Genomic DNA, 27143 nt, shown 5'->3' with positions numbered 1-27143 from the left:
ATTTTCTTAAGAGACAATACTTGTCTAGAGTAGTCTGTGTACAGTTTGTATAGCAGTATAGAGTTACTGTCCTCTTAAACTGACTGGACATACAGCCATCATTGTCTAAATAGCTGGCAACACAGGTGAGTACACCTCACAGTGAACATGTGTTCAAGTTGTCAATATTTAGTATAAGCTTCCTTGTTGTTTTCCACTGCCTTAATCCTCTTGGGCATTGAATTCACCAGAGTGGCACAGGTTGTCACTGGAATTATCTTCCACTCCTTCATGATGACATCACATAGCTGCGCTTCTTCACCTTGCTTCACCTTGCAGATTCCCCTCAGGTGATCAATTAGGTCCAGGTCTGGACACATACTTGGCCACTCCATCACTTTCACCTTCCTCATCAATGCACTTGTCATCTTGGAGGCATGTTGCCCAGTTTCCCAAAGGGAGGGGATCATGCTCTGTTGCAGAATGTCACAATACGTGTTGGAATTCGTGTTTCCCTCAATGAGCCGCAGCTCAGTGGCACCGGCAACACTCATGCAGGACCGCAGGTGCTGCTCAATAAAGTAGACTATGACCAAAAAGTTCATTTATTTCAGTAATTTCATTCAAAAAGTAAATGTTTATTTCTTTTAATTTTAACAATTACAACCAAAAATTTATGAAAATCCCAAATTCAGTATCTCAGAAAATTAGAATATTACTTATGCCCAATAAAAAAAAAGATTTTAGAAATGTTGGCCAACTGAGAAGTATGAACATGAAAAGTATGAACATGTACAGCACTCAATACTTGGTCGGGGCTCCTTTTGCCTGAATTACTGCAGCAATACGGCGTGGCATGGAGTCGATCAGTCTGTATCACATTTTCCTCTTGACAACACCCCATACATTTTCTATGGGGTTGAGGTCAGGCGAGTTTGCTGGTCAATTAAGGACAGGGATACCATGGTCCTTAAACCAGGTACTGGTAATTTTAGCACTGTGTGCAGGTGCCAAGTCCTGTTGGAAAATGAAATCTGCACCTCCTTAAAGTTGGTCAGCAGCGGGAAGCATGAAGTGCTCTAAAACTTCCTGGTCGACGGCTGCACTGACCTTGGACAACACAGTGGACTAACACTAGCAGATGACATGGCACCCCAAGCCATCAGATCACTTTGGAAATCAAGGTCTGGAGGAAGAGAGGAGAGGCACAGAATCCATGTTGCTTGAGGTCCAGTTTAAAGTTTGCACAGTCAGTGATAGTAGTGTCCTTCCAGAAGATGTAATGAAATCTTGCAGAAATGTGAGGGGTGTGCTCACATTTGTGAGATATTGGAGAAGAGTTCACGTCAACTATGTCATTATAAAACACTGACATGTGTAAATTCGGATGAATTACCTCATGCATTTCCAAGCTAAATTCAGCAACAATATGTCTAAGTGTATATGTAGCACATCTTGATATCTGCTGTGTATCATAAAACACAATAAACTGTACAGCTGGAAAATGTTTATCTGAAGTGTTCGCTGTGATGTGCACTCCAGCACTTTTAAATCCAATATAATCTTGACTTAGATGGAAAAGCTGCCACCAAACGATTGTGGATGTGTTTCTGCTGCTTTTTTACCGTTGTACGTCCTCCAGTCTGGCCAAGGGCACGCTTCATCTTGCTACAGAAGCACCGTTTGATAAGTGCTTTTTTTACTGCTGACTTTACACAGTAGCTTACGCTTCCTGGATCGTGGACCCTTGTCTCTTTCTCAGCATGGGATGCATTATCAAGTCTTGTTAAAGGAATTTCTGCCCTGAAGTTACAGGCTTGCCAGTGAAGTCACCAAGCTGATTTCCATGCTAGAGGTCATATACCGAGCAAGGACGACAGTGAAATCACAAAAATATACACTCCTTTGCCTAGGATAGATTACACCTCTCTGGGATTACATCCACATACTCTAAAATGCTCGATAGTAAGACATGCAATAATGGTGTGAGGTCATGCAGTGACATGATGTTGGCATGCAGCAGATGGACAGATGCATTTATTTTGCTCTGCTGCAGCGCTATGCTTAACAATGGCCATGTCATTTGATAGCTGTACTCATTAAACCTCATAGATAGCCACAGCAACCTTTGCTTAGTGGACTGTTTTCTTGACCTGTACAGCAGAGAGGTGACACATTCACCATCGAGGGCAGGGCACTCACTGTGGATTTCTAATTTGCGCTTTTTCTTTTTGTGCGATTTGGCCCTAAAGGTTGGGATTTGAAACTGTGATGGGAATGAGAGGCTAACATTGTTGTGTTGCACTGCATGTGAAACTCCCTCTGTGCTGTCAGAGTCAGTGAGGCAAACGCTGCTGTAGCTCCAGCAGAGGGTATTTCAAGGGCTTCCACAAGAAAAAGATAAAGCGGTGTTAAGCTCACGTCAAAGCTGTACTGACACTCAGAAGTTTACTTTCATGCATTTCCACAGGGTCTTTCTGTTTCAGTATGATTAATAGAGCACTGCTTTAATATTGTTTGTGTTACTATTCTATTGGTCAAAGGTGTGTTTGTTAAGACAACCAACAAAGCATTATTGGTGCAGGTCAGAAAGCATTCATTGTCTTGTGTCCTGTCCATGATATCCTTGTGTTCATCCTCTTTTGTTTTTCCACAGGATATCAATAAGGCTGCTTTGTTTATCTTTTTCTTATGACCTTGGTCAACTTGCATTCTTCCCTTCAAGATTCCCCCACCCTCCTCTCCTTGTTATCCTCCAATGGAGTCTCCGGCAGGTCTCCTTACGTCAGCAACATTGCAGGACCCCTGTGCTCCTCCAGCATTAGATTCAGCCTCTATCTTCCCCCCTGTGCTCATTAGTGCCAGAGGTAGAGGTGACAGGAGCGGTCACACAATCTCCTAGTGATAAAAGGCACAACACTATATGTGTGCTGCAGAGAAACAGAGAAATCCCTTTCAAATAGATGCAGCACAGACTCAAGACGCAGGCTTTGGTGCAGTGCACAATTTACATTTCACTGTATATTGATTAAATCTATACACACAACCACGGAAAGCCATATTGAGCACGAAGAAAGTGGGGTGGATTTTAGATTTATCTTTTGCATTTAAAATGTCTTCATGCAGCATGTAAGTACTTCTAAAGTAGCCTGCATCAGCATTTTTAGTAAAGACCTCATGTTTGCTTCAGTTACAACTGATGAGCCAATAGATTTACCCACACTCTTAATGCATTTAAACATTAAGAGATTGTATTTTTCATTCTACAACGATTTCATCCAGCGTTTCTATAAACTCTCTTAGATCTTCCTATCACGTGTTGATACATTGCTAAAGGAAGACGTTTTTAAAATATCTGCATTTGTCGCGGTTGTATTGCTAAAGAACAAATGCTGTACAAATGTAAATGGTCAAAATAAAAGCATTTTACATCCTCCTTTTGTTATGAGAGCAATGTGGCTGCACTATCACTGTATTATGAGAGATGCTGTCTCTCTCCATTGCATTAAAAAGGTATTATATATAGGGCATTATAAGGTACATTAATGCACCTTATAGTACCACATTGTGTGATCTAATCTGATGTTTATTTTGCAGTACATTACATTTTACTTTACTTTACAAGCACAAAGAGTTATCAGACCTTGCTGGACCCATATATTATTTGTTGTTGGTGCTAAATCCTTTTATTTTAAGTTTATAAGCTTACAAGCTTTATATGTGTTACTGCTTGTCTTTCTGTGTATGCATGCGTAAGTTATTTTTAATAGTACATAAGAACAAAAATAATATGTTTGTTAGTTTTCTGAGACTGTGACAAGTTTACAAGCACAAAGATTTGTCAGTCACAAATGATTTATGCGTATTGCAATATCCTACTGGCTGTTTTGTCTCATTGTATTATCAGCATGACATATGGACACCTGCTTCACAATTGTATATATCGGTTACATACTACAGATTGCCAAAACGTACAATAATTATGTATTTTGTATGTTGGCATATTCATCACGTTGCATTATATTGATGCAATGTGTAAGCTTGACTTAGTGTGGCACAGATTTGAGAAAAACAAGCACTACGTATTTTTTTTATATTCTTTTTTTAACGAATAGCAGACGCTGGCAAAGCTTCAGGTGTGTGTTCTCAGTCGTGTCAGCTTAAAGTGGAATGGCGCGCAGGGTGATGCTGCTGCTATAACTGCAGCTGCTGTGGCCAGCCTCCCCGCTGCATCCCTGCTTCCATCACCCCCCTGCGGACTAGCCGGAATGGTTTATTCCAGGCGAACCTGTCACTGTCACCGCGGCGGGCAAGGCAGCCGAAGTGTGCGCGCAGAGGGGGTGGAAAGGAAGGCATCATCCACTGCCTGCCATTGCAGTGCGGCGGCTGCTGCTGCTCTGGAACCACACAAGGAGGATCTTTCCCTTTGTAGAAGCACGACACAAGGATCGTTGTTTTTGCGAAGGTGAATAGATTTCTGGATTTACCCGTGAGTATGTTGCTTTGGCTCCGGCCGCAGGAAGGGGTGCATGATGCATGTCCCCCGAGCGAAAACGGTGCAAGTCGAGGTAACTTAGCGACCTCATCGCTAGTAAACTGCATCTACGCTCTATGCTACGAGGTTAGCTAGTCGCTCTGTATTTTTCGCTAAACGCACGGACGACTGTGACAGTTGCTTGTACGTGTATATATGATACATATATTGCTACATTGTGCTTAAAATGTCCTTCGGTCAAACTGTCATCTAGTGGGGCGCTCAGGTAACGTTAGCGAGGAACCGCTAGCCTAGCTACTACAACAAAATGTCGGCCAGTAAGGAGGTTGGGGGGGGTATTTGACCAACTAAAGGCGGTGGGGGGGCAAACATTTCTAAAGTAATGCGAAGAGGAGGTATTAACATGGGGTCATGGGGCAGAAATATATCTTTTTAAGTTAGGCGAAGCTGGAGGTGTTGCCAGCGTTGTTTTGGTGGTCGCGCAGTAAAGCTGACGAGGGTCTTTGGGGAAAGCTTGTTACCAGTTTGCTAACATTAGCCCGTTAGCTGGCGCTCGTTTGATGACACGCTTGCCTGTCTGCACCGTTACTTGTACAGTACAAGCGGGACTGTCATGCTGTATGAACGCACAGTCGCTTCAGATGTCCCTGGGGGGCTCCGTCCTTGTTGGGTAAGGCTTAGCTCATTGAGTCATATTATATTCTGAACGGGTGGACTCCTAACCAAAGCGCACCATTCGTCAGTCACCTGTTGAACTTGTCCAGAGAGTTAGGTTGCATCAAAAAATGCTTGGTTGGACCCTTTTTAAATTGGCTCTAAACTGCTGTTGGTATGTTATATATATCAGTTGATTTCATTGTTATGTTGATTGTCACTGCTCCTTTCTCTCAAGATGCAGCTGCTTTGATTCAAGACTTACTAAAATGAAAAGAACAACTCCTGCCCCAAAAACCCCAACCATACAAATACAAATACAATACAATAAAAAGCGTGGCACAGTGACCAGACTCTGTTTACTAATCTCATAGGAACTAAAAATCAATCAATTTTGTCGTTGACATAACTGATAGTTAGCTTAAAATATGTTTTTCTTTATATTTGTCAAGCTGCTGCACCCCCCCAGACGTCCGGGTGCCTCAGACTTTGAAAACCCCTGTCACAGTGTACATTTATATAGCTGAATTATGTAAGTTGAATGGGGTACAAAAGTTGAGATGCCGAAATGTCCAAAAATAGCCAGCACAAGCTCAGCAAGAGCGTCCAAACTGTAGGTGATATTTGTTTCAATTAAATTCACTGTAGTGGAAGTAATCAGTGTGCGCATGGGATGCAACATCAAGAGAATATGTTGCAGCTTCAAGGGCAGCCATACATGTTGGCCTGTAAATGATTGTCACCCTGAGCTGTCATGGGAGCAGCAGCAGTCTCCTGAGTCACTGTGGTTTTCGGAAGGACACAGTATTCACACTGTACTTTGTTCGCTTGAGCACGAATTTAACATGCATTGATGTCTCATTAGAAAGTGCAAGGAGCTCTTTCAGATACTGTTAATGCGTGTTCTGTTGTTCTCTCACATCACATCAAAACATTTTTGTTCCGCCCTTCTGAAGGGTTTCCTGAATACAAACAAAAGCTGTGAGATGTGTGCTGATGTTGCATAAAAGTGGAGTTGTTGGGAAGTTTATTGATAATTCTGGATATTTAAATCATACCACATCCATGCTGCAAAATCCTTACAAAGGCTACAAAAGATGCATTATGTACAGAAACTGAAGTGGAATGCCCTGGAGGTTATACAATCTTCTGGAAAAATATTCCTAGTTAAAGTTGCCATCACGTAAGATGTGAGCCTATCACGTGAAACCTCAGCTCAGCAAGAGTCACAGGATTCATTCTAGTGGTTTGTTTTGCCGGATATTGTAGCTTTGCAACACTTTGCAACACGAGAGCTCAGTTCATCTACTTGTAGCATCAAAGGATTGTTTCAAACTGTGTGTTTTTTTTTTCCTGTCATTTTGTTGTTAAAATGACCTCTCTCAAAAAGGGGTGACCAGAGAAAAATGTACAAAGACAAGAAGAGTACATTATGCAGCAGATGTTAAGTGAAGTAAGTGGACTGACAAGGAGTAACATGCTCGTGAGTCATAATGGAGTAATCCAGCATTACTAAGTACTTCAGTGATATGACAGCTGGGGATGACACAATGTTGACTCAGGAGTTGACCACTGGAAGCCATGAAATATAGTGATGCTGAAAAGACATTAAAGTCCAGCAACTGCAACTGACTGCTAACTAGCTTACTCATTACTTTTGAGCAATTGTGTGTTTTATTGTTTTCAAGGCCACCTATTATGCAACATTGACTTTTTAATGACGTAATAACAGTAATATGTGTCTCTAGAGCCTCTGTATGTCCACCAAACATGAGCGAAATATATTCAATGTTTCCCACAGGAATGTAATCTATTTGTGGTGGTGGTGGGAGGGTCGATGATTTCATTGTCTAATTTGCAAAATTGGCCATGATGCATGTGCCGTAAAATCTGGACTATAAACCTCAACTTTTTTCACATGCTTTGAACCACGTGGCTTAAACAATGATGCAGCTAATTTATGGCTAAAAGAAGTACAGTTCCCATGATGCTTAGAGTGCAGATTCAGTCGTCCCTCGTTTATCGCAGTTGGTTAATTGGTTCCAGACCCAGCCGCGATAATTTAATTTTCGTGAAGTAGGATTCATTATTAATAAAACGAATATTTTCATAGTTAGAGCATAGAAAACCTGTTTATGACTTTGTATTAGGGATGTCCCGATCCACATTTTCAGGATTCCAATCCGATTGCGCTGACATATCTAAGTAGCTGTTGAACTCGTGAGCTCACTCATCGGAGCTAACGAGTGACTGAGTGTAGGTAGGATTGCAAGGGTTGTAGTGTGTCTGTCTGTGTAAATCTCCCATGTTACAACGTGGACACCTTCGGCTTATAGAAAAGTGCGGCCGATTTATGTGCAACATTTTTCTCTCTTTAAATTTATTGGGTGCGGCTTATATTCAGGTGCACTCAATAGTCCGGAATTTACGGTAATTGTAATGGATGCTGTAGGAGAGAGGAATAACATGAAGCAGAACAAGTATGTTAAGAAAGACTGAAAGATGTTCTTCATATTTTTTTTTTTTTATGTCACAAGTCGGAGCCGTCGCCGAGTGCTTTTAGATGGGGGAGGGGCCCACCGAAACACTTGCTGCTCATTGAGAAGAGCGATATGTGCTTTCATGTCAGTCTCCAATAAGACAAGAAAAAGTTGCTAGTCACTTTTTTGAAAAAGTATGTAGAGAGGTTTGAGTCATTAACTTGGCAACACTGCTCCCTCCTGCTACGTCTCTTTATTCTCTGGCAGACCAGTTGTGTATGAGATGTGTGAAGAAGCGGCGTTATGATGCATACCGCCACCTACTGTGCGGAGTTGTAACGACTACAGCCACGTTCACAGACAACAATTTGGCGTGCGGCCACAAATAAATGAATATATGCGAATTACTGATTTCCCTCACTTGTTTGCTCCACTTTTGATAGGAAAAGGCAGTCAATTGATCAGTTTTGAGGTTGCAGGTTTTCATGAATGGAAAACCTTCTTCCTCATAGACTTGATACCACTTCTGAACATCCCCTAGCTCAGGGTGTCCAAAGTGCGGCCCGGGTCATATTATTGGAATTCAGCATATTTAAAAAATGTGCAAAGAGTGGTTAAGCGCTGCTTGGAGCCACATACGCCTTTGGAATCAGGATGGATAAAATTGTTAATTAGCGTTAATGCTACAGACACACAAAAAGCAATTCAATAGGGCGTACGAAAAACTCTTTTAAACTGTTAAAATTGTAGCGTATAGGCTAGATTTTGAAATGCCGTCTGTGTGACTTTGAGAACAATAATAGTGGTTAACATCTTTATATTTATATTTATTTATCGTCTTTATACCTGTAAGAATATACAGGTGTGTATGTATATACAGAGCATTCTCTGTACAGTTATGGCAACAGTTTTACTAACCCCTGAACGGATGAACTGAATTTCCATTATTTCCTCCCAGGAAAAATTATTTTAGATATGACCAAATTGCTTGCCAGCAACCTGCAACGTATTGTTTTTTAGCTTTAAGGAGCCACTGAACATTATACACGAGGAACAGAGAAGCTCGCTTGTGAGTCACGTGGCTTGTAAATCTCAGCTAAAAGTTATCAAGCTGAATATCTCGGAAAATGTCATTCATCACCTTTCACAACTAACCTTTCTGTGTGGTGCAGAATCAAGCTTTTGTCATGGGTGTTTTTAACTGGCTGTGTTGTCAACATCCCACACGCGGTGACAGAGAGAGGAGGCAGAGGGGGCAGGTCAGCAGCTCCTCTTATCAGCACATTCCTGCCCTCCTGGGCTCCGTGTGGGCCGCTGATAACTTCCACTGAGACTTGATTGAGTGCTGGAGCTGATTTCCTGCTGTGTCTCTGGTTAGCATCAACATCTCCATCTGTGGGAGGTGTTATGAAGATTATCAAGAAAAATCACAGGCTAAAAGTAGCCGTTGTCTTTTGTTTTCCGCGGTTTTGGGTTTGGTTGAATGATGTCTACATTAATGCGACAGTGCGACTTTGAAGCCACCTGTTAGAACTGTTGCTCTCCTTCACAATAAGCCGACTTTTTTGGGGGGAGATTTCAAGACTACACAGTAAAAGCTTCACTTACTTTTGTAGATGATCTTAATTCCCATCCGTGGTTGCATTGTCTCCAGCAAAATTACAGTTTTGTTCTTTTAAATGTACTTTGGAGTGCACATTTTCCAATGCTAAACTGTTGTGGTCAAGGCAAACTATCAGAGAGCAAACTATGTGCGGAATCTCTCACCTGTCTGTCAGAGGCTCTGCTCTAAGGGATGTAAATTTAACTCTTGTCTCTGGCCAGTGGGGTGACGTGGCGTCTGTCAAGCTTGACCAACTTGATGATTGTCCCGATTCCTGAACACTAAGTGGGTTGGAATCACCAGCGTGGTTTAGTTTGATCCCTCTGATTAGTCCAGGGTTTCTGTTACATGCAATTGATCATGGCGCACTGCCACAGCAAAATAAAAGCTGCAGCACCTTTAAAATTAGGGTTTTCTCTAATGTGAAAACAATGTTAAAGGGATAGTTTGGATTTTTTGACATGAAGTTTATGACATTCCCATCAGCAGTGAACTATATCAACAGTGACTTTACCCCCCCTTTTGGTCCTGCAAGTCCATTTCTAGTCGGATTTCCGTGACGAGGAACGTAGTTCTGTTTAGTTGCTGGCTCATTTAAGTAACATTTTTAAACAAATTTAAAATTAAACATCTGATTTTTTTTTTTTATTTGCTGCCACAGCAGCAGTGCAACGTAGTGGCAGCAGTCCGCCTTCCATACAGCCCACCACCACAGCTTCAAAAAATCCTAGGGGAAACCCTGTAGTCTTTGCATCAGCCATATACAATGCTGCTGCCTTTTCTTAAATATGCATCTGCATATACAGTAGACGCCCCTACAACGTAAATAATCCGTTCCAAGAACCTTTACGTTATAGGGATTTTATGTAATACGAAGTGTAAAATACATGTAAATAGCCTAATCCGTTCCAAGATCTTCCCAAACTCACACCTTTGGGCCTTCAAAATATTCATAGTCCACCAAATAAGAAAACAGCATAAACATAGTAGAGTAACATTCCAATATAAAATAAGGTAAATAAGGTATAATGGTCGATGGGGAACGGCCGTATAGTCTAGCAACATCACTTATTTTCATACCACCTTCATGCTTCTGGATCATTTCCTGCTTTGTTTCGATCGACAACTTTTCCCTTTTTTCTTATCCCTTACACTTGGTTTAGGGCCCATGACTATGGTAATTTTAACATAAAGAAAAGTAATGAAATTAAGAAGAGATTTCAATACGTGCAAACTAGTTTAAGGGCGACTACGATGAGGAAGGGAGCTCACATACAAACATGGACGCGCTGGATAAGTCAGCCAATGAGATAAGAGTGTAGGCGGTGCCCCGATAATCAGCCAATGAGATGAGAACGTAGGCGGTGCCCCGATAATCAGCTAATGAGAGCGTGAAGCCAGAATATGTAATACGATGCGAATAATTTACATAAATTCTTTACGTTCAGTGGAATTTACGTAAAAGGAGGTTTACGTTATGCGAGGTCCTACTGTACTGTATAGTGTCTGCAAGGGCTCGGAATCTCAGGGTATCTCACGATACGATACGATATGATTTGTGATATAAAGCTCACGATAAAGATAATATCTTGATATGGTGAAACAAAACAAAAATAAATGTAATCGATTATATTTTGCAGCATAATTCAACCAGAGTACAAACAGCTATAGTGCAAAAACAATGACACTGTTTGAGTACAACATACTAACTGTAAACAGGATTGTTTTAGGTGTCTGACAAACAGTGACATTATTTTAAACTTATTCAAAAATTTTGTAAGTAAGTAACTTACTTACTAATTTATTAAGTAGAAATAGAACAAAAATAATTAGAGCTGCATTGACTGCATTGAACAGGCCCTTGCCCCTCTATATAACTCTGGGTTCACGCAAGTAAGTAAACTTTTTTTTGTTGTCATTTCTTGTTGCTACTTGGTGGCACTGAATTCAGGAAGTGGCCGATGCATATTATTATGATGAAAAGCTGACCATGGGGGTATACTGTATGTCTTTATATTGTTTTCATAAGCTGTAAAATATAGAATGCTGTACCTGGTGGTGACCACTAGGCGGTGGTGTTGATGTGTTTTGTGGAGTTACCATGTTGTTACCATGGTGATATAGCCGCCTGAAAGAGAGACACCTTCTTTGTACAGGCATACAAGCAAGCCGGCTTTAGACTCAACAGACCTCGCTCAGACCTCAAAGTCCCGAGGAGAATTAATCAAAGTACGACCCCTGAGTTGCTGGTCCAAACCAAAATGCCTGACTTCCTGTTAGTTTGCCAACATGGGTTCTTGAAACACTTTTTATATGTCCTTTTTATCGTCTTCATGACGGACATCGCCACCAAATTTGGTGATCAATGGCGTCGGGCTAATAAAAAAAATTAAATTAATGGTGGTGCTATTGAGTGAGTTTGGGAGTATAGTAGTAGTGACATAATCAGTAGAGTGACAGAATGACCTGGACGATGTTGACAATGAAAATAAACTCAGCGCATGTCTTGATTAAACAACACAACATTTTGTATTGGAATAGAAAAATCACCATTTCTCTTACTCGGCACAGTTTCTCTGCCAGCTCACGGAGGTTGGTGTTGAAACAAAGTCGTGTGGATGTTTGATCGTGCCGTCCGTGTGTCAATATTTTCATGTGATACTTCTCTGAAGGCCCTGTCCATACGGAGACATTTGTGGGATTTTTCTACACTGTGCTGGATTAGTAAATAGTTATATCCAGACAGAAATGGTTCACTGCATAAAACCGATGTAATACATAAGGCACACCTACCTGTGGCGCTGTGAACAGATACGCCGACAAAACCCACGTGACACCAAAACTGTAGAAGAACGAATGCAAGGGCATAAAGTCCGTTGTCTTCCGCTTTCCAAGACTCGCCTGGACTGACGACTTCTGTGAGTCATTTGGAATGTCAACTGGGGTGAGTCATGCCAGTCGAAGTATTCAGATATTTTGTTGGCTTGTTACTTCTGGTCACATAACAGTGACGTCGCTGTGACGTCATCGTTTTCAGAAAGTAGCGGTTTGTTTGTCTACACGGCAAAAGATTTCAGATTTTCTCACTCTGAAAGATGTTTTCCAAGTATACCGTTTTAGGGCACCCAGAACGCCGTTTTTGTGTGGATGAAAGGCTGAAACCATAAAATACTTTTGACCTGAAAACTTTTTCGTGCGGGCAGCCCCCAAGTCCTTGTCTAAAAGCCAAAGTACACTTTTGATTTCAACGATGTTTTCACATTGACTTCACCGCTCGCGTTCGCCATTGTGCCGCTTCTTCTTCTGTGACTTAGCCCAATTTTCTGCCACGCTCGTGCCACATTTTGATACCTGCTGAAATTTGTGTCTGTGGTCAGAGTTTGGCGAGATGGATTGTCATCAGAACTAGCTTTAAGAGTCACCTCATGCATGAATCATGAATTCCTGATACAGCATAGGGGCAATGTGTGGTACCTTAATGTCATAGCTGTCACACCTGTCTTCTCAATGTGACCTGGAACACAAGCTGCACTACAAAGAGGAAGATAATGTCAGCCTTTAATAACCACTGTTACTACATGTAGTGAGCGATTTTACCTGTAAGTGGTTAGGAAGAAAAACACGTTTTATTGAGTAATGAATTGTGCACACATTTCTGGTTGGACTGTTTTATGGGGAACTACTTAGTTTCCACTTTCCACACCAGCTTCTTAGGCCCTGTTTAATTTTTTTCTTTGATTGTTTGATTGCTCGGTTCCATAGCTGTCGCCTGCCCTGAACAAAACCAAAAGCATCATATCTTCACACTGCTTTCTGCTGTTTCTAAATGTCAGTTCCTATGTGTGACATCACTGTCGTGTTCACCCTGACTAGCACAAGGGAAGAGGGGAGTAAAAATATGCAGTGCGCTGTAAGACTTCAGTGCTTGGACTCAATGCGGCGGCTCAAGGGTTAAATCCGATACAGCAGTTTACACTGCGGATGGATGTTCACTAGCACAGAGGAGTCCCATGCTATAGCGGAACTGCAGATCCCACACATATCGCTGCCAAGCCCAAGGGGATTTGCTTCAATCCCATGAGCGTGTAAAGAGAGTTGTGGGGAGGGGATCCATTTTGATGAAGGATGTTGAGAGAGGATGTCTCTCGCATCTGCATGTGAATCAAAGGAAGCATTGGGATGTGTGTCCATTATCTCACCTGAGATCATAAATAGCGTTGTTTTTAAGTCGAGAGATGTGAAGGAAGGTTTGGGCTGGTGTCTCCTTGCTATGACTGGTGTTATCATGAGCTGTTGCTGCTGGATGTACTGAGTGTCCTTAGTATCCTGGAGATGCTTTTGTAGTGCACATATTGAACTGATGTACTTCCTCTGGTCTTTGTTTTTAACAACACCTTGTGCAAACAGTTTTGTGGGAATACTGTACGTGCATCACTGTCATTTCGTTCAGCCACGATTGATGAGATGTGAAGCCAGACTGTCTTGAGCAAATGCGTCTCTTCAATGATGCTCATAACACACTCACCTGCAGACTTGGAACCAATTTTGTTCCTAAAAAAAAAAGGAATTTTTGAATTTCTGTTACTTTATTATTATTATTATTGTTATGTATCTCACCCCCATCAACAACACCTATTTTATACCACGATTATGTTTTGAATACACTAAGTCCCCAACTAACGAACACAATTGGTTCCAGACGACCGTTCGCTAGTCGAATTGTTCTTAAGTAGGGGAAAAGGTAATATTACCAATGATATAGGTACTACATGTACGTGTATGTATACAAATACAGTATATGTGTATGTATGTAAATATGAGTTTGGATGTAGTAGTAATGTTAAACGAGGATAATTAATGAAAAAAACAATAATAAAAATGATGTAATAATACGTAATGATAAATGTTATTTACCTTTGAAGAGGAGTGGTCGAGCATACGTCGGTGGTGGTGGAGGATGAGGAGGAGTTATTGAAAAAAAGGGGCAAGTCGTCGTCGTTAGACTCTTCTAAAAGAGGTAGTGTTCTGTGGGTGGTGTAGAATTAAGCAGGCCTATTAACTCTTAATAAACTTTATTCACAAGCTGTGCCGGGTTGCATGGCACAGCTACAATTTAGCTTTTCTTCACGTCTCCTCCCCCTGGACTTCATCGCCTGTTGGTCCCATTAGCAGTGTCACAGTGCCCTCCACCGGTCAAGCATGTGAAATATGGACTTAAATATAAATAAATATGGACTTACAAGGCAAAATACATGAAAATATAGACCAGTCGGCTTGTGTTCGTATCTCCAAATGTTCGATAGTCGGATGTTCGTAAGTTGGGGACCTAGTGTATTGGTAACTTTTTAAATCATACGCATTTTCCATCTGATGTTTAGAAGGATATTGTCAAAATGTGCTGGTCTCCTCAATAGATAAAATTCAACAACTACATCCTAAAGAGAGTGTACTTTCATTGATTTGTTACATCGTTTGTTTCATGATGTTTAATTTAGCATGAGGCTGGCTCATAGATGCCCTCCCTTCTCATGTTTTGCACTATCACAAGGGCAGAACTAATGGGAGATATCTCCTCAGGTCCCAGAGGGGCTTGATTGAATAATGAAGTGCTTTTTTCCCAAACCACACAACACAACAACAAATATATTGTACTCATGAGAGAACCACCATTTTGCATCAGTTGGAAGTTTGTTTTTCTGCTGAGGAGCATTTTGGAGAGCTTGCACTCTAATTTTAGTGTGACTGCACACTGAATAGAAAATGAAAGAGCATGTACAGGAAGCCTCCCTTCATGACTTGTTAAGTTAATATTTCCGATTTATTTCATATTGTGGACTAGGGGTGTCACAAGATATCACGAGATCAAAACTAGGCGTGTATGCTAATTATTGGATCGATAAGGGGAATTATGACATCATACTGATAAATCCTAAATATCTCAGATAACGATGAAATTAAAAAAAGCTCCAATGAGGCAAGATTACCCGTATTTTGCTGTAGGTTGCTGGCGTTAGCAAATCAAACACTCCTTTTCTGTGACGTGCTGCAAACAGCTTCTCGTAACTTCCCCTGAGCTCACTTGTAAACAAGCATGGCATCGATTGTGTGGGACTTCTCACTGCTTAGACATTTCGCCAAATACTCTTCAAACATTCCGCGATGAGGGGGAAAAAACATTGCGCTTCAACACCTCATCAGCCACCTAAACACCAGCATTGCTGCAACACTCGGGGCAAGGGGCTTGTTTCTATCGCCGCAGTGTTTGAAAAGTACAAAAAAGTTTGCCAGAGATGATCCAAGTGCTAAAGTGATCTGTGAATGATGGCGCTGGATGACCAGCCCTTTTCCATCATTGAAGATACCATCTTTTTCCAGCTCGTAGTGCTGCCAACACCGGTGTATGAATGTGAATAAATGCTTGGTCGTGGTCCGAGAGGCCGTAGGCGCGAATTGGTATTCACGTTTCCGTCAGTCTACCCCAGGGTGGCTGTGTCTGCAGATGTGGATTGATGTCACTTTAAGTGTGTGAGGAGTGAATGAATAATGGGTTTACTCTGAAACTCTTTGGGTACCTTGAAAGGCGCTATATAAATATAATCAATTATTCATTATTGTAGTCAATCCCTTGGAGCCATGGTTTGTACTTCTGAGCTGCCGCCTTTTTTAAAACATTTTGTTTAGGGATCAGTGTTTTATGTTGCCAATTCCCGTACCGATCATCCATGAGTGAGATCGGCCGATGCCAATACCAATCACATGGATTCATTGTAAATTTTTCAACTAATAAGTAGACAAGCAGTTGACCAGACGTAGATGCATTTTGCACATGCGCAGAACGGATCATGTTTCCGGTGCGGATTGAGTAGTGACAGCGGTGACGAAAAATACTTTGAATGGCACTTCATTTTGATATGCTCGGACAGTGTCTGAACATACATGCTGCTTCCAACACATTTTTTCTCGAGTAAGCAGCAAAAGGAGAACGTAAAAATGCCACCAATAAAAACATAAAACCTATTGCTAGCTACCAGACTATTGCAGCTCGTTTGTCAACAGCAGCTATGGTCAACATTTTTTGAGACCAAATAAACCAGTTATGATAATGTATAATAATGATGATGATAAATCATGATAATACAATATTTTGTTTAATTATGCCATCTTTCCCTCTGTAAAGTTGCGAAATTGGCGTTTGTGACATGTATTTTCTCACAGGAAATTCATACTCAAATGCTGGCTTTTCAGCATTAATAGTTCCAGGTTGTAGTTGAACAATGCCAGCTCACTGTTTTTGTCTTATCTACTTGTCTTTGTCTATTTACGCCAAGGCTGTCCAGCTGCCCTTTGGTAATAGTAATGGTTTAATTTTATTTTGAACACGCATACAGGTTACATTGGAATACATCACATGTTACAATTCACATGTGACGTGATTGCCAATACATTTGTTTGTGCGATTCCTGTAAACAACATGTACCATTTACCAATTTTGAAATAAAAAAACAAAATACCATAAGAAAATGATAAGGCAGTATCAACATGTGTTACAATAGGAGTTAAGGGTTGTGATATCCTGATAACTTATTTAACATTGGTAATAAATATATAATAATTAGTGATGAAAAGTTAATAGTTGACAGAAATATAGTTTGTTGTTGAGTGAGTACAGACAATGTAATACTTCAAGGAGTGCTAAGAAATAAGTAAGTGCAGGAGTGATTAGTTCTTTGATATTTATAATAAAGAAACAATTTATAGTAAAAAGACACACAACTTTGGATTTATGCACTTAGCTTTGTCCATCCGTAATTTTTACAAGGAAGACAAAGTGTTCCCAAACAGGAGACCGTAGTGATATTGGAGGGTCTTCCAGCTCAGGCTTCTCGCTTGCATTTGCCATGATGCCATTTGTCACGCCTGTGAGCTACTAGCGTTCTTCCCCCTCAGTCAGTGGTGTCCGACACTCAGAGGCGTCCGTGTGGAAATTCGCCCACAGGTTAGTTCCGCGTGAAGCCTTTACATACATTTTATGAGGAAAAATAGCATAAAATATAACCGAAACGGTACACAATTTGACCAAACATGCAGAACCAAAACGGTTCAATGCATCCATGTGAACCGTTACACCCCTATTGAAAACCCATTAACACCACCGCCTGCATTGTTTTGTTACTCAGTTAAATAAAAACATCTCGTTTGTCCCGTTGTATATTTTTTGTCATTGTTGATTTTCTTAAAAGTAATGTTAAAATATCATCTCATTCTCGTGAACCCAGTATCAGGCTTCGTCTCGTGTCGTGAGCTGAGCGTATTGTGACACCCCTATTGTGGACATTTATCAAGTCCAGACAGATTCCATTTTTAAAATACTACTTAAATATTAACTGGTTCTGTTTTTTGAGAAAGTATGCAGTGTTTTCTGCTTTTATTATGTTGTGACTTGAACACCACAGCATTTGTTTTTTTCATTATTGACTGATCATGGAGCTAATCATTAGTTTTAGTTCTAATTCAGTTTGTTACATTATTAGACAATTTTTTTACTGAGAAGCTGTTAGTTATAGTGTGACATATTGTGTATTGATTCGACACAGCCCATTGTGACCACATATTTCCTGCTTTTCAGCTGTGCGATCCATCTGTTTGACGGTCCATCTGGGTTGTGGTTGCTCCCAAGTTGTTTGGTCGTAATCCACCCCAAGCATTGCCCGAACGTCTCCAACGCACTGCCAGCGTTGGCTTTGCCTTGTGGCATGAGGCTTGTGTTGGCAACAGTTGTTTGTGCTCAGGCAGGACGTGTGCTGCAAAAACACATCATTCACTGTTTCAGCTTGAACGGCTGTTATCATAACACGAATGATGCTCTTCATATGACTCCTCTATTTTTTTAAAGTATGATTGGTGCATGGGTCGAGGAAAAGCCCAATGTGGTTTATGTTGTGCTTACTTGAGGTTAGCATTTCCAACTCTGTAATGGGCACCATTAGTTTGGGTTAGTGATAAATAATGCTAACTTTTTAGTAGATAGTGTATAGTAGTTGTGTTAAAGGGAAAACTACACTTTTTTTGGAATTAATATCAAAGGACCAAAATACGGCAAAATACTGTAAGTATTACATGTTATCATAAATGTACCTGTTACTCTAACCATAAAACCTTGTTGGAGGTTTTTGGAGGTGTTTTAATAGGCAGCATAGGTGTGTCATATTATATGCAGTCATGAGCTGTCTCTTTTTATCTGTTTTTATATCTTTAGAACACACAGAAGTGACGTGTGTTCATGTCTCACACAAGGATTGTGGATGATGGGCAAAATAAAATTTTAAAAAGTGCAGTTTTCCTTTAGGCCATTTGTCTTGGTTGAGTATGTGTGTTGGAATTATGTGCCTGTTTGTACACCATTAGCGTGCTGGCAGAAGTTAAGGTGTAGGAGAACTCTGGGTCACTTGACTTATTTGTTTTTGTAAGATCACAGTGCAACCTTACCTCAGCACAACAGTCCCATTTTGGCCCTGCTCGGCCAGTTGTGCTTGTAGCAATCCTGATGATTTTACACATTTCTTTGGATACTTTGTCACATGTTTTGTTTTCATCATCCAAAAGGTAGAGAGGCGTTTTTGGTGTCCAAAATGCAGCAGTGTCCCCCCTGACAAGCTCTGCAAATGTCAGGCCACTTGAAAAACCCCCACAGTAGTCCCCCTCAGTTACCAGAGCAACAAGCTGTCTAGGAGGAAAAGGCAAAACTACATACCTTCAAAGGCGTGTGTGTGTGTGTGTGTGTGTGTGTGTGTGTGTGTGTGTGAGTGGGAGAGAGAGCCTCTGTGAAAGTGTGTAAAAGGGATAAAAAACAACAACTGGTGGGCACTTAAAAGCACTTTGATGTTTTTCAGTCCTTTTTTTTACTTTTAAAAAAGTCCTTTGAAGTGGAAGTCTAAAAGTGCAAATGCCAAGTCAAATTGGATAGTACAAATACAGTATATTATTCAGTGTCACAGTGCTGGCAACAAAAGTGAGTAAACCCTGCATGAAAATGTCCAAATTGTGTGGATAAAGTGTCAATATTTAGTTTGGATACATGGGGTGTCATGAGACCAACTCACAAGATGAGACGATGCCTGAGATTGGGTCCACGAGACAAGATTTTTATATTAATTTTAAGAAAAGTACAATGAAAAAATATGACTGGTCAAACTTTTTTTTATTTAACCAAGTCACAAAACAATCCAGGTGTGTTTTGAAATGTTTATTGGCCCACAAATTGAGGGCAAACAATATTATTGTCAACATTTTTGAGACCAAATAAACCACTGTTACTTTGATAATAAAAATAATAATACAATATTTCCCTTTTGTCATCTTACACGCTGAAAAGTTGCAGACTTAGCATTTGTGACATGTATTTTCTCACAGGCATATTGAACTGTCAGTCATTAGTTATTAGTAGGGGTGTCGCATTATTGCATTGCTACTACAATGATAATCCACGTCATATGGAAGTGGAAATTTGTAAGCGCATATTAAGTGTTCGAAGCACACCTTGTAACCTACCTCGGTGTTCCCAGCATCCGCATCAGTGAGTGATGGGTGGCAGTTTTCTCTGTCAAAGTTGAGCAGCTCTCGACATGTTTATTGTCCAATTAGAAGCTGTAGTTATACTGTATTTCATCAGAGTTGCTTAAGATTAGTAGGATCAACCCACATAGATGTTCAGACTTGGCTGCACCCTTAATCACCAAGCCATTCTATTTACACTTGTTACACCCAGTGCCGGCAGCACTCATGCAGCCCCATAACATGACACTCTGAGCACCATGCTTGACTGTAGGCAAACACACTTGTCTTTGTACTCCTCATCTGGTTGCTGGCACACGCATTTGACACTATCTGAACAAATAGTTTTATCTTGGTATCATCAGACCACAGGACGTGTCCCAGGAATCCATGTTCTTAGTGTGATTGTCTTCAGCAAAATTAGCAGGCTTTCTTATGTGTCATCTTTAGAAGAGGCTGAAGCTCAGTTGCAGAGTGTTGGCCATCTTCTTTTCGCCTAGAACATTTTCTGTAGAGCAGCACATTCTTTTTTCACATACTCAGACTTGAACTTCCAGTGACCAGTATGAGAGAACGTGAGAGCGATAACGCCAAATTTAACATACCAGCTCTCCATTCATACCTCAGATGTTGTAACACTAAAGAGTCACATGACCCCAGGGAGAAAATGGCTAATTGGGCCCAATTAGTACAGTTTAACATAGGGGTATACTCACTTGTTACCAAGCTGTACAATGACTACGTCACATTGTATCAAAGTGTCATTTCTTCAGTGTTGTCCCATGAAAAGATATAAAATATTTACAGAAATGTGAGCGTACTCACTTTTGTGACACACTTTTGTGTGCTGACTCAGGATGTCCTGATCCGATCTTGATATTGGATATTGGGCCGGAATCAGCAAAAAAAAACAAACAAAAAAAATTTAATTATATCGGCCTGCATCTCAAATCTCTGATACAAGCAGTCAGACCCCGCCCTAGCTATTGCAGTGACCAGATGGAGCCCATGTGATCACAACAACAGTGTTCGCTAGCGTGCTAACAAAAGTGGCAAGGAGCAAGAGTGGTGTCAGCCGTGTAAGAAGATGTTACAGCTGAGTGCAAAACTCGTCATGCACAAGTTTCCCGTGGTGGCACAGAACTGGGGAAGTTTAATACAACGAACCTCATTGTACATATTAAGCGGAATCACACCATCATTTTTGTGGATAAAATTATACCCCACATGCATAAATAAGTAAATGGGCCAGTTTTCCTCAACGTACTGTTGCTGCCAGTTGTTCTCTGTTTGAGTAATATCACTTGATCAAGCCTTTTCTAACATTGCACACTACAAAATAAGTGAAAGTATGTATGATTCAGGCTTTTCCAATATTCCACACTACAAAATAAAAAATAAGTATGTATAATTTGTGTATCGTATCAATAGTGGTATCTGCCCATATTCAAGGTTGCAATATCGATATATCGGAAGTGAAAAAGTTGTATTTGGACACCACTACTGCTAACCACAAATTGCCCTTACTTCAAGAGTCCCTATCGGAATAGTCTTTTTTTCTGCAATCTTGTTAATTATCACGTCTTCCCCCCTTCCCCCCCGTCTAGTACTGCAGTGTAAAAAGGGGGGGTGGCTCTCATTCGAACTTGCTTTCACCTTTCTTGTGTTGAGTCCCGCCATAAGCTGCCTGAGGAGTTAATGACTGCGGCTGCCAGGACAAGACCATGTGGGGCTACTTGTGACAATTTATGCCTCCGTGTCTCACTAAGAATCTTGTTAGCCAAATCATTAGCAGGTTGCCTCGTCAAATCAGAGTAGTAATGAGCCTACTGAAAAGAGAACTTTAAGTATCGCGGGTAGGTATAGAGGGAAGTACCGTACAGCGGAACTTCGGTTTTTGTCTTTAATCTGTTCCAAAAGGTTTGATGAAAACCGAATGAAAGAAGAAATACTGCAAGTCCAATTAATCCGTGCCAGACTAGGGATGGGTACGAAAAAGGGTACTTTTGTAGCACTGAACGAATTTTGTCTGTACAACCCGAGCACTGATTCACATAAAATCAAAAGGTACCATGTTTTGGTACCAAAAAGTCAGTCTCCGTCGAGCGTCTTGACGGCGCTCCTAACAACATTCAATTCACAAGAGAAGAAGATGAAGCCAATGGGAGGGGGCAGTGTTTACAGCAACAAAGAGACAAAGCTAAATAAGTGAAATAGGTCATATTTTCAAGTATATGGATACAGTAAAGCCTACCTGTTTAATAAATGTCAATGTGCTGGAAGAAGGCACTTTTAATGTGACATGATGCCTGGATGCATTCTGGTGTGTAGAAATGACCAAACAGCCACATTGTAACCAAACCACCAAAACTTCCTTTTTGTATTCACAAATGAATTTAAAATACAGGTGTTTCTCGCTACATTGCTACTGTTCGAACATCGGGTGTACTCTGCCTCTCACCCAAAGTTAGCCGGTATAGGCTCCAGAATACCCCCGTGACACTAGTGAGGATAAGCGGCATAGACTATCGGTGGATGGACGTGAAATTCTATTATTATGTCTACTATATTGGTTAATACAAGTGTAAAAGTGACTATAGGGGTGGTATTTTATGTCTTGAGGGCTTTAATAATGCTAAAAAGTGTATTTAGAAGGTCGTAAAAAGGTTTTGTGTGCTCTAACTATGAAAACATTCCATTTATAAAGAAGGAATCCTACTTCGGGGAAATTCACCAATCAGGGTTGGGTCTGGAACCACTAAAAATCGGACGTGTGTATTTCATTAGTCAGTGATAAGTATACAACAACAATAACAGGTCGGTGGATAGTATTAAAAGTATGTGAGAAAGAACATTCACAGACAAAATCTTCAGTAATACTTTATTGTGTAATGTAAGCGTGGAATGTCCACATACAACAATTCAGATGTCATTGACATGTAGTACAGCAATTATAAATGATTCACTACGTAACAGACAGTTTGTATTTAATCTCTCATTTAAATCTCTCAGGAGCCACCACAACCACACGAACCAAAGCAGATGTTATTTAAATACACATTAAAAACATTACTGACAATACGAACGAGCTGTACAAAGTTATATTATCAGTTAGACCGACTGCCTCTGCAAGGAAAACTTCTCAGTTAATAGCATGTAGCTTTGTCTTCTTTTAGTAGTGTAGAAGTATGATATTGGATCGATATTGGTATCAGCCGACGTTCAAGGCTCCAATATCGGCATTGTATCAGAAGTGAAAAGGTGTATCAGCAGACCCCTATCGAAAACCAAACCCTACAAAAACCTGAGCTTATGAAAACAGAGGTTTATTTTGGAGGATGCAGCTTTTACTTCCCTCCAAAATTGTTAATGTCTTTTAAGCAGCCTTTAAACATCAAGTGGACGTGAAATGATGGAGAAGCAGAGATCAGTTAAAGAATGAGCTTTCGGAGGGGGGCACTGAGGACAAGGTCGCCCTAACAGCTGAAGGAGTCGACCTTCATCTCATTCCCTCAGGGGGTTACTGTGACCAAGGTTGCATTTTAATTTCATTGACTCTGTCAGTGTGGCCTCATTTTATCTTGCGGGGGTTTTATCATTGTACCTACTGTGTTGAGTACACCATAAACGTCTAAAAGTCTCAAAAGATCTACCTCCTACTACAGACATAGAGAAAATATATATTTAGTATCTTTATAAAAAAATGCGTATTGTGTACATTGTACTTTTGGGATGCTCCGATCAGGGTTTTATGCTGCCGATTCCGATACCGATCGCATGAATTAGATATAAATTTTTCAATTTATTTAAAATGGGTGCTATTGGCCAGGGATGCCGTGTAAAGGGGAACAGTCAGGACAATTACAAGGTCCCTTGACTGCCAAGGGCCCCCCAAAATAGGTAATTGCTAATAAAATTTGTAATTAATTAATAATTGCTCAAATTAATTAAAAAATAATTTCATGGGACCCTGGCTGAGAATTCCTGGCTGCACCCCTGCTATTGGCTATATGATATGAAAAAAGGAGCCCTAAAATCACTGTAATTTATTTATTCGACTTACTTTTTGAAGAGAACATACAGTATACTCCATGGTGAAACTTAGAGAGGCTGACATGCCTTCTTTAAGGAGACTACATTGGTGGAACTTCCAGGTACATGAGAAAGTGTGCGGCGATCTATGTGTCTTCCACTGCTGAGAAAGGCTGGTCATCTCGTGCGACGAATTCAATTATTTTTCGGGTTGTTAACTTAGCCTTTTGACTGTCACGCACATACGCGTGAGTGTTAGCCACATGGCTGTGTTAGCTGCCGTCTGAATGATGATCACACCCTGGGCCTCGAAAACTCATCAAACTCTGTCAATTGTTCTTCAAATGCTGTATTAAAGCTTTTTAACCTGCTACTCACGCAAGATAGCTTCCGTGGCATGAGTTGGCAGTTAAGTTCCACACTGCAGAAAATGATTGGCATTGTTTTGTGGGAGGGGAAAGTGAGATGACGACGCTGCCAAAGATGTTAGTTAGCTTAAGGCACTACACTGCACGGAAGGATTGCTGCGGGCTGCAATAGTACTAGCCTTATGTATCTGTTTTTGAGATCGGCTTTGAAAAGCATTTATCGGCATTTGCCGATCATGTGATTTTTCACGGAAATCAGCCGATACTGATCGGTTGCCAATTGATCGGAGCACCCCAATTGTACATGTAGAGTATATCAGGGGTGCACACATTTTTTCAGCATGCAAGTTACAAGTCGACATGATCCATCTCTTACTATAAAACATAACATATCAAATCTAACCGGTAAACTTTAAAACTACTATACTAAATACTAATGGTTAGTATTTTAACATTTTCACAGTTTACAGGTCATCAAAGTAGTTTATCATTCAATATTTCACAATTCAATTCACTATGTCAGTAAAGATAATTACGCATACATCCTCAATAGTTGTGTACATAACCTGAGTACTGGTAATATGTCAGTTAAAATAGCTACGTCACGTTCATTAGACACACAGTTCATGTATTACGTCCAGTTAGCATTTGCTATCGCAAAAGACAGTACAGCTGAAGTCAAGGAAACATATTGAAAAAGTTTTAGCAATGTGCACATTTTCCAGTTAATCCTGAAATAATAGTTTAAGAAACTGAAGTGTAGAAAACATGCATTTCTATACTGGAGTTCAGGACATGTAGCAAAACCATCAAACAATTCACTTTTTTTGTGCATAACTAGCCTCTACAAGCGAACGGATAGCTTTTGTTAGAGGAGGTTAATGTCAGCTGGCTGATGTCGTATGACATCTCCAAAGTAACGTTTATGCAATCGACCCAAACTACCTTCGTGATAGACCAGTAGCTGGCGATTGATGTAATGGGCACCCCTGTGTTAGGTTAACTGGAGACTTACAGTAATTGTCCATAGGTGTGAATGTGATTGTGAATGGCTGACATATGGAGGTTGGCTTCACTTGAATAGTAATAGCAGTGGTAGTCATCAGTGGCAATAGAAACAGGTGTTCAAAAGATTGAGATATACTCTTATCACATTAAAATTAATGTTTGGAAATTAAAAATTAATATTGTTTGATTTTACACATACAGTGGTATTTGGGCACTGTAAAATGTGTTGATATACCAGCTGTCAAAATGACATCTGCTGGTGGAATTGAAAGGACATTAATTTTCTGCATTTTAATCACTGTCTTCATTGTTGTGTCTTCTAGAGTGCAGCAATGGAGGAGACTGTCATTTGGGAACAGCACACTGTAACACTGCACAGGGTTTGTATTCAAACATCTCTCATTCATCAAAACTCTACTCCTCTGCACTTGTATATATTTTTTGTTGTACAATGTACATAAAGCAGTCAAAATTCAGACACCTCTCTCGTGTTGCACAGCAATTTGATGCTGATAGTTAAAGTTCGTCATTAAATTGAGGTACCACACTGTAGTTGTTGTATGGTCCACCTCATATTAACTGTAATGTATTTTTAAATACAGGCACCAGGGTTTGGCTTCGGGATAGCCATATCAGGAGGTCGCGATAACCCTCATTTTCAGAGCGGCGAGACCTCCATTGTCATCTCAGATGTGCTAAAAGGCGGCCCAGCTGAGGGCCTACTCCAGTAAGTTCTCCTGCTATTATTGCCATTAACAGTCGGATTAGTACTATTAAATTTCCCCATCCTGCTCCAGTAAGACTCCAACACGTCACTGACATCTCTTCCCTCTAGGGAAAATGACAGAGTTGTCATGGTCAATGCTGTGTCCATGGATAATGTGGAGCATGCATACGCAGTCCAGCAGCTTCGTAAAAGTGGGAAAATTGCCAAAATTGTGAGTCAAATTTCTGTTATTAGTTATTGTATTACAATTTCAGTTATTGACAAAAATTAAGTGTCTTGTTGATGACTCAGACTTTGTATGCGCTTTGAACGTTTCTCAAATATGTTTTATCAGTGTGATCAATTCATTTCTCTGTAACTGCTTATCTTGTTTACTTTGAGCAGACAATCAGACGGAAGAGGAAGGTGCACGTCCCCATGGGTCGCCTTGGGGAGCGGGAAACGATGTCGGAGCACGATGAGGAGGAGGACAGCTACGATGAAGAGATATATGAGACGCGGAGTGGACGGAGTGGCGCGTACAGTGGCGTGGGCGGAGCCATGGGCAGGCGCAGCGGTCGGAGCTGTGGCCGACGGGACAGGGAACGTGAACGCAGTGGCTCACGAGAGAGGAGTCTCTCCCCACGGTCGGATCGCCGGTCGCACAACCTGCCCCCTCGCCCCGCCAAGGTCACGCTGGTCAAATCACGCAAAAATGAAGGTGAGGCTCACAAAGTCGGGGATAGAGGTGAAAAAAAAATGGTGAGCTGTTAATCACCTCCAATTTTATTTTACTCAGCTTTTAACAGTAGAGTCAGCTTTAGAATAAGAACTCCCAAGTCATTTTTGGTTAACTTCCAGCAAACACAAAACTTGCCAGCTGCAGCAGAATCCAAGTTAACTCAAATAAATCTAAGTAAAAGAGGAATTAATCTTCTTTAATCTTCACTTTGGTTAATCCCTGTTGAAGTAGCATCTGAACATGGTCAGTACTGTGCCGTCTTGTGAACTCTGTGCTAACCTTGTCTTTGTTGTTGTCGTTCTCCAAGCAGAGTATGGTCTGCGCCTAGCCAGCCACATCTTCGTCAAGGACATCTCCCCCGAGAGCCTGGCAGCCAGGGATGGAAACATCCAGGAGGGGGATGTTGTACTGAAGGTGAAGGGAGGAAACATCATAAAACATTAAATATGAATGAAACAACTAAAAATTTAGCATGGTGTCCTCTTTGCCTATTTTGGTATGGTTAGGAGTGGAAATAAGAAGTGG

General features: G+C 40.8%; 1 protein-coding gene across 14 annotated transcripts in view; it reads left to right on the top strand.

Moving 5' to 3' along the window:
* tjp1b (tight junction protein 1b) overlaps positions 1 to 27143 on the top strand; it is an 87990-nt gene that overhangs the window by 43435 nt on the left and 17412 nt on the right. For 7 of the 14 annotated variants that reach the window (XM_054776809.1, XM_054776808.1, XM_054776807.1 and 4 more), the window contains 5 exons: positions 25494 to 25550; positions 25773 to 25897; positions 26006 to 26108; positions 26282 to 26597; positions 26926 to 27032. In XM_054776809.1, the coding sequence (XP_054632784.1) occupies positions 25494 to 25550; positions 25773 to 25897; positions 26006 to 26108; positions 26282 to 26597; positions 26926 to 27032 (708 nt within the window). Of the gene's footprint in view, positions 1 to 4232; positions 4469 to 25493; positions 25551 to 25772; positions 25898 to 26005; positions 26109 to 26281; positions 26598 to 26925; positions 27033 to 27143 lie in introns of those variants that run through there. The other 7 variants (XM_054776810.1, XM_054776818.1, XM_054776806.1 and 4 more) reach the window with 3 other exon arrangements.

The sequence above is a fragment of the Dunckerocampus dactyliophorus genome, chromosome 5, assembly GCF_027744805.1.
Source record: "Dunckerocampus dactyliophorus isolate RoL2022-P2 chromosome 5, RoL_Ddac_1.1, whole genome shotgun sequence".
In the NCBI taxonomy this organism is placed as follows: Eukaryota; Metazoa; Chordata; class Actinopteri; order Syngnathiformes; family Syngnathidae; genus Dunckerocampus; species Dunckerocampus dactyliophorus.
The sequence above is the reverse complement of the archived record's forward strand: the minus strand, read 5'-3'. Positions and strand labels throughout refer to the sequence as shown.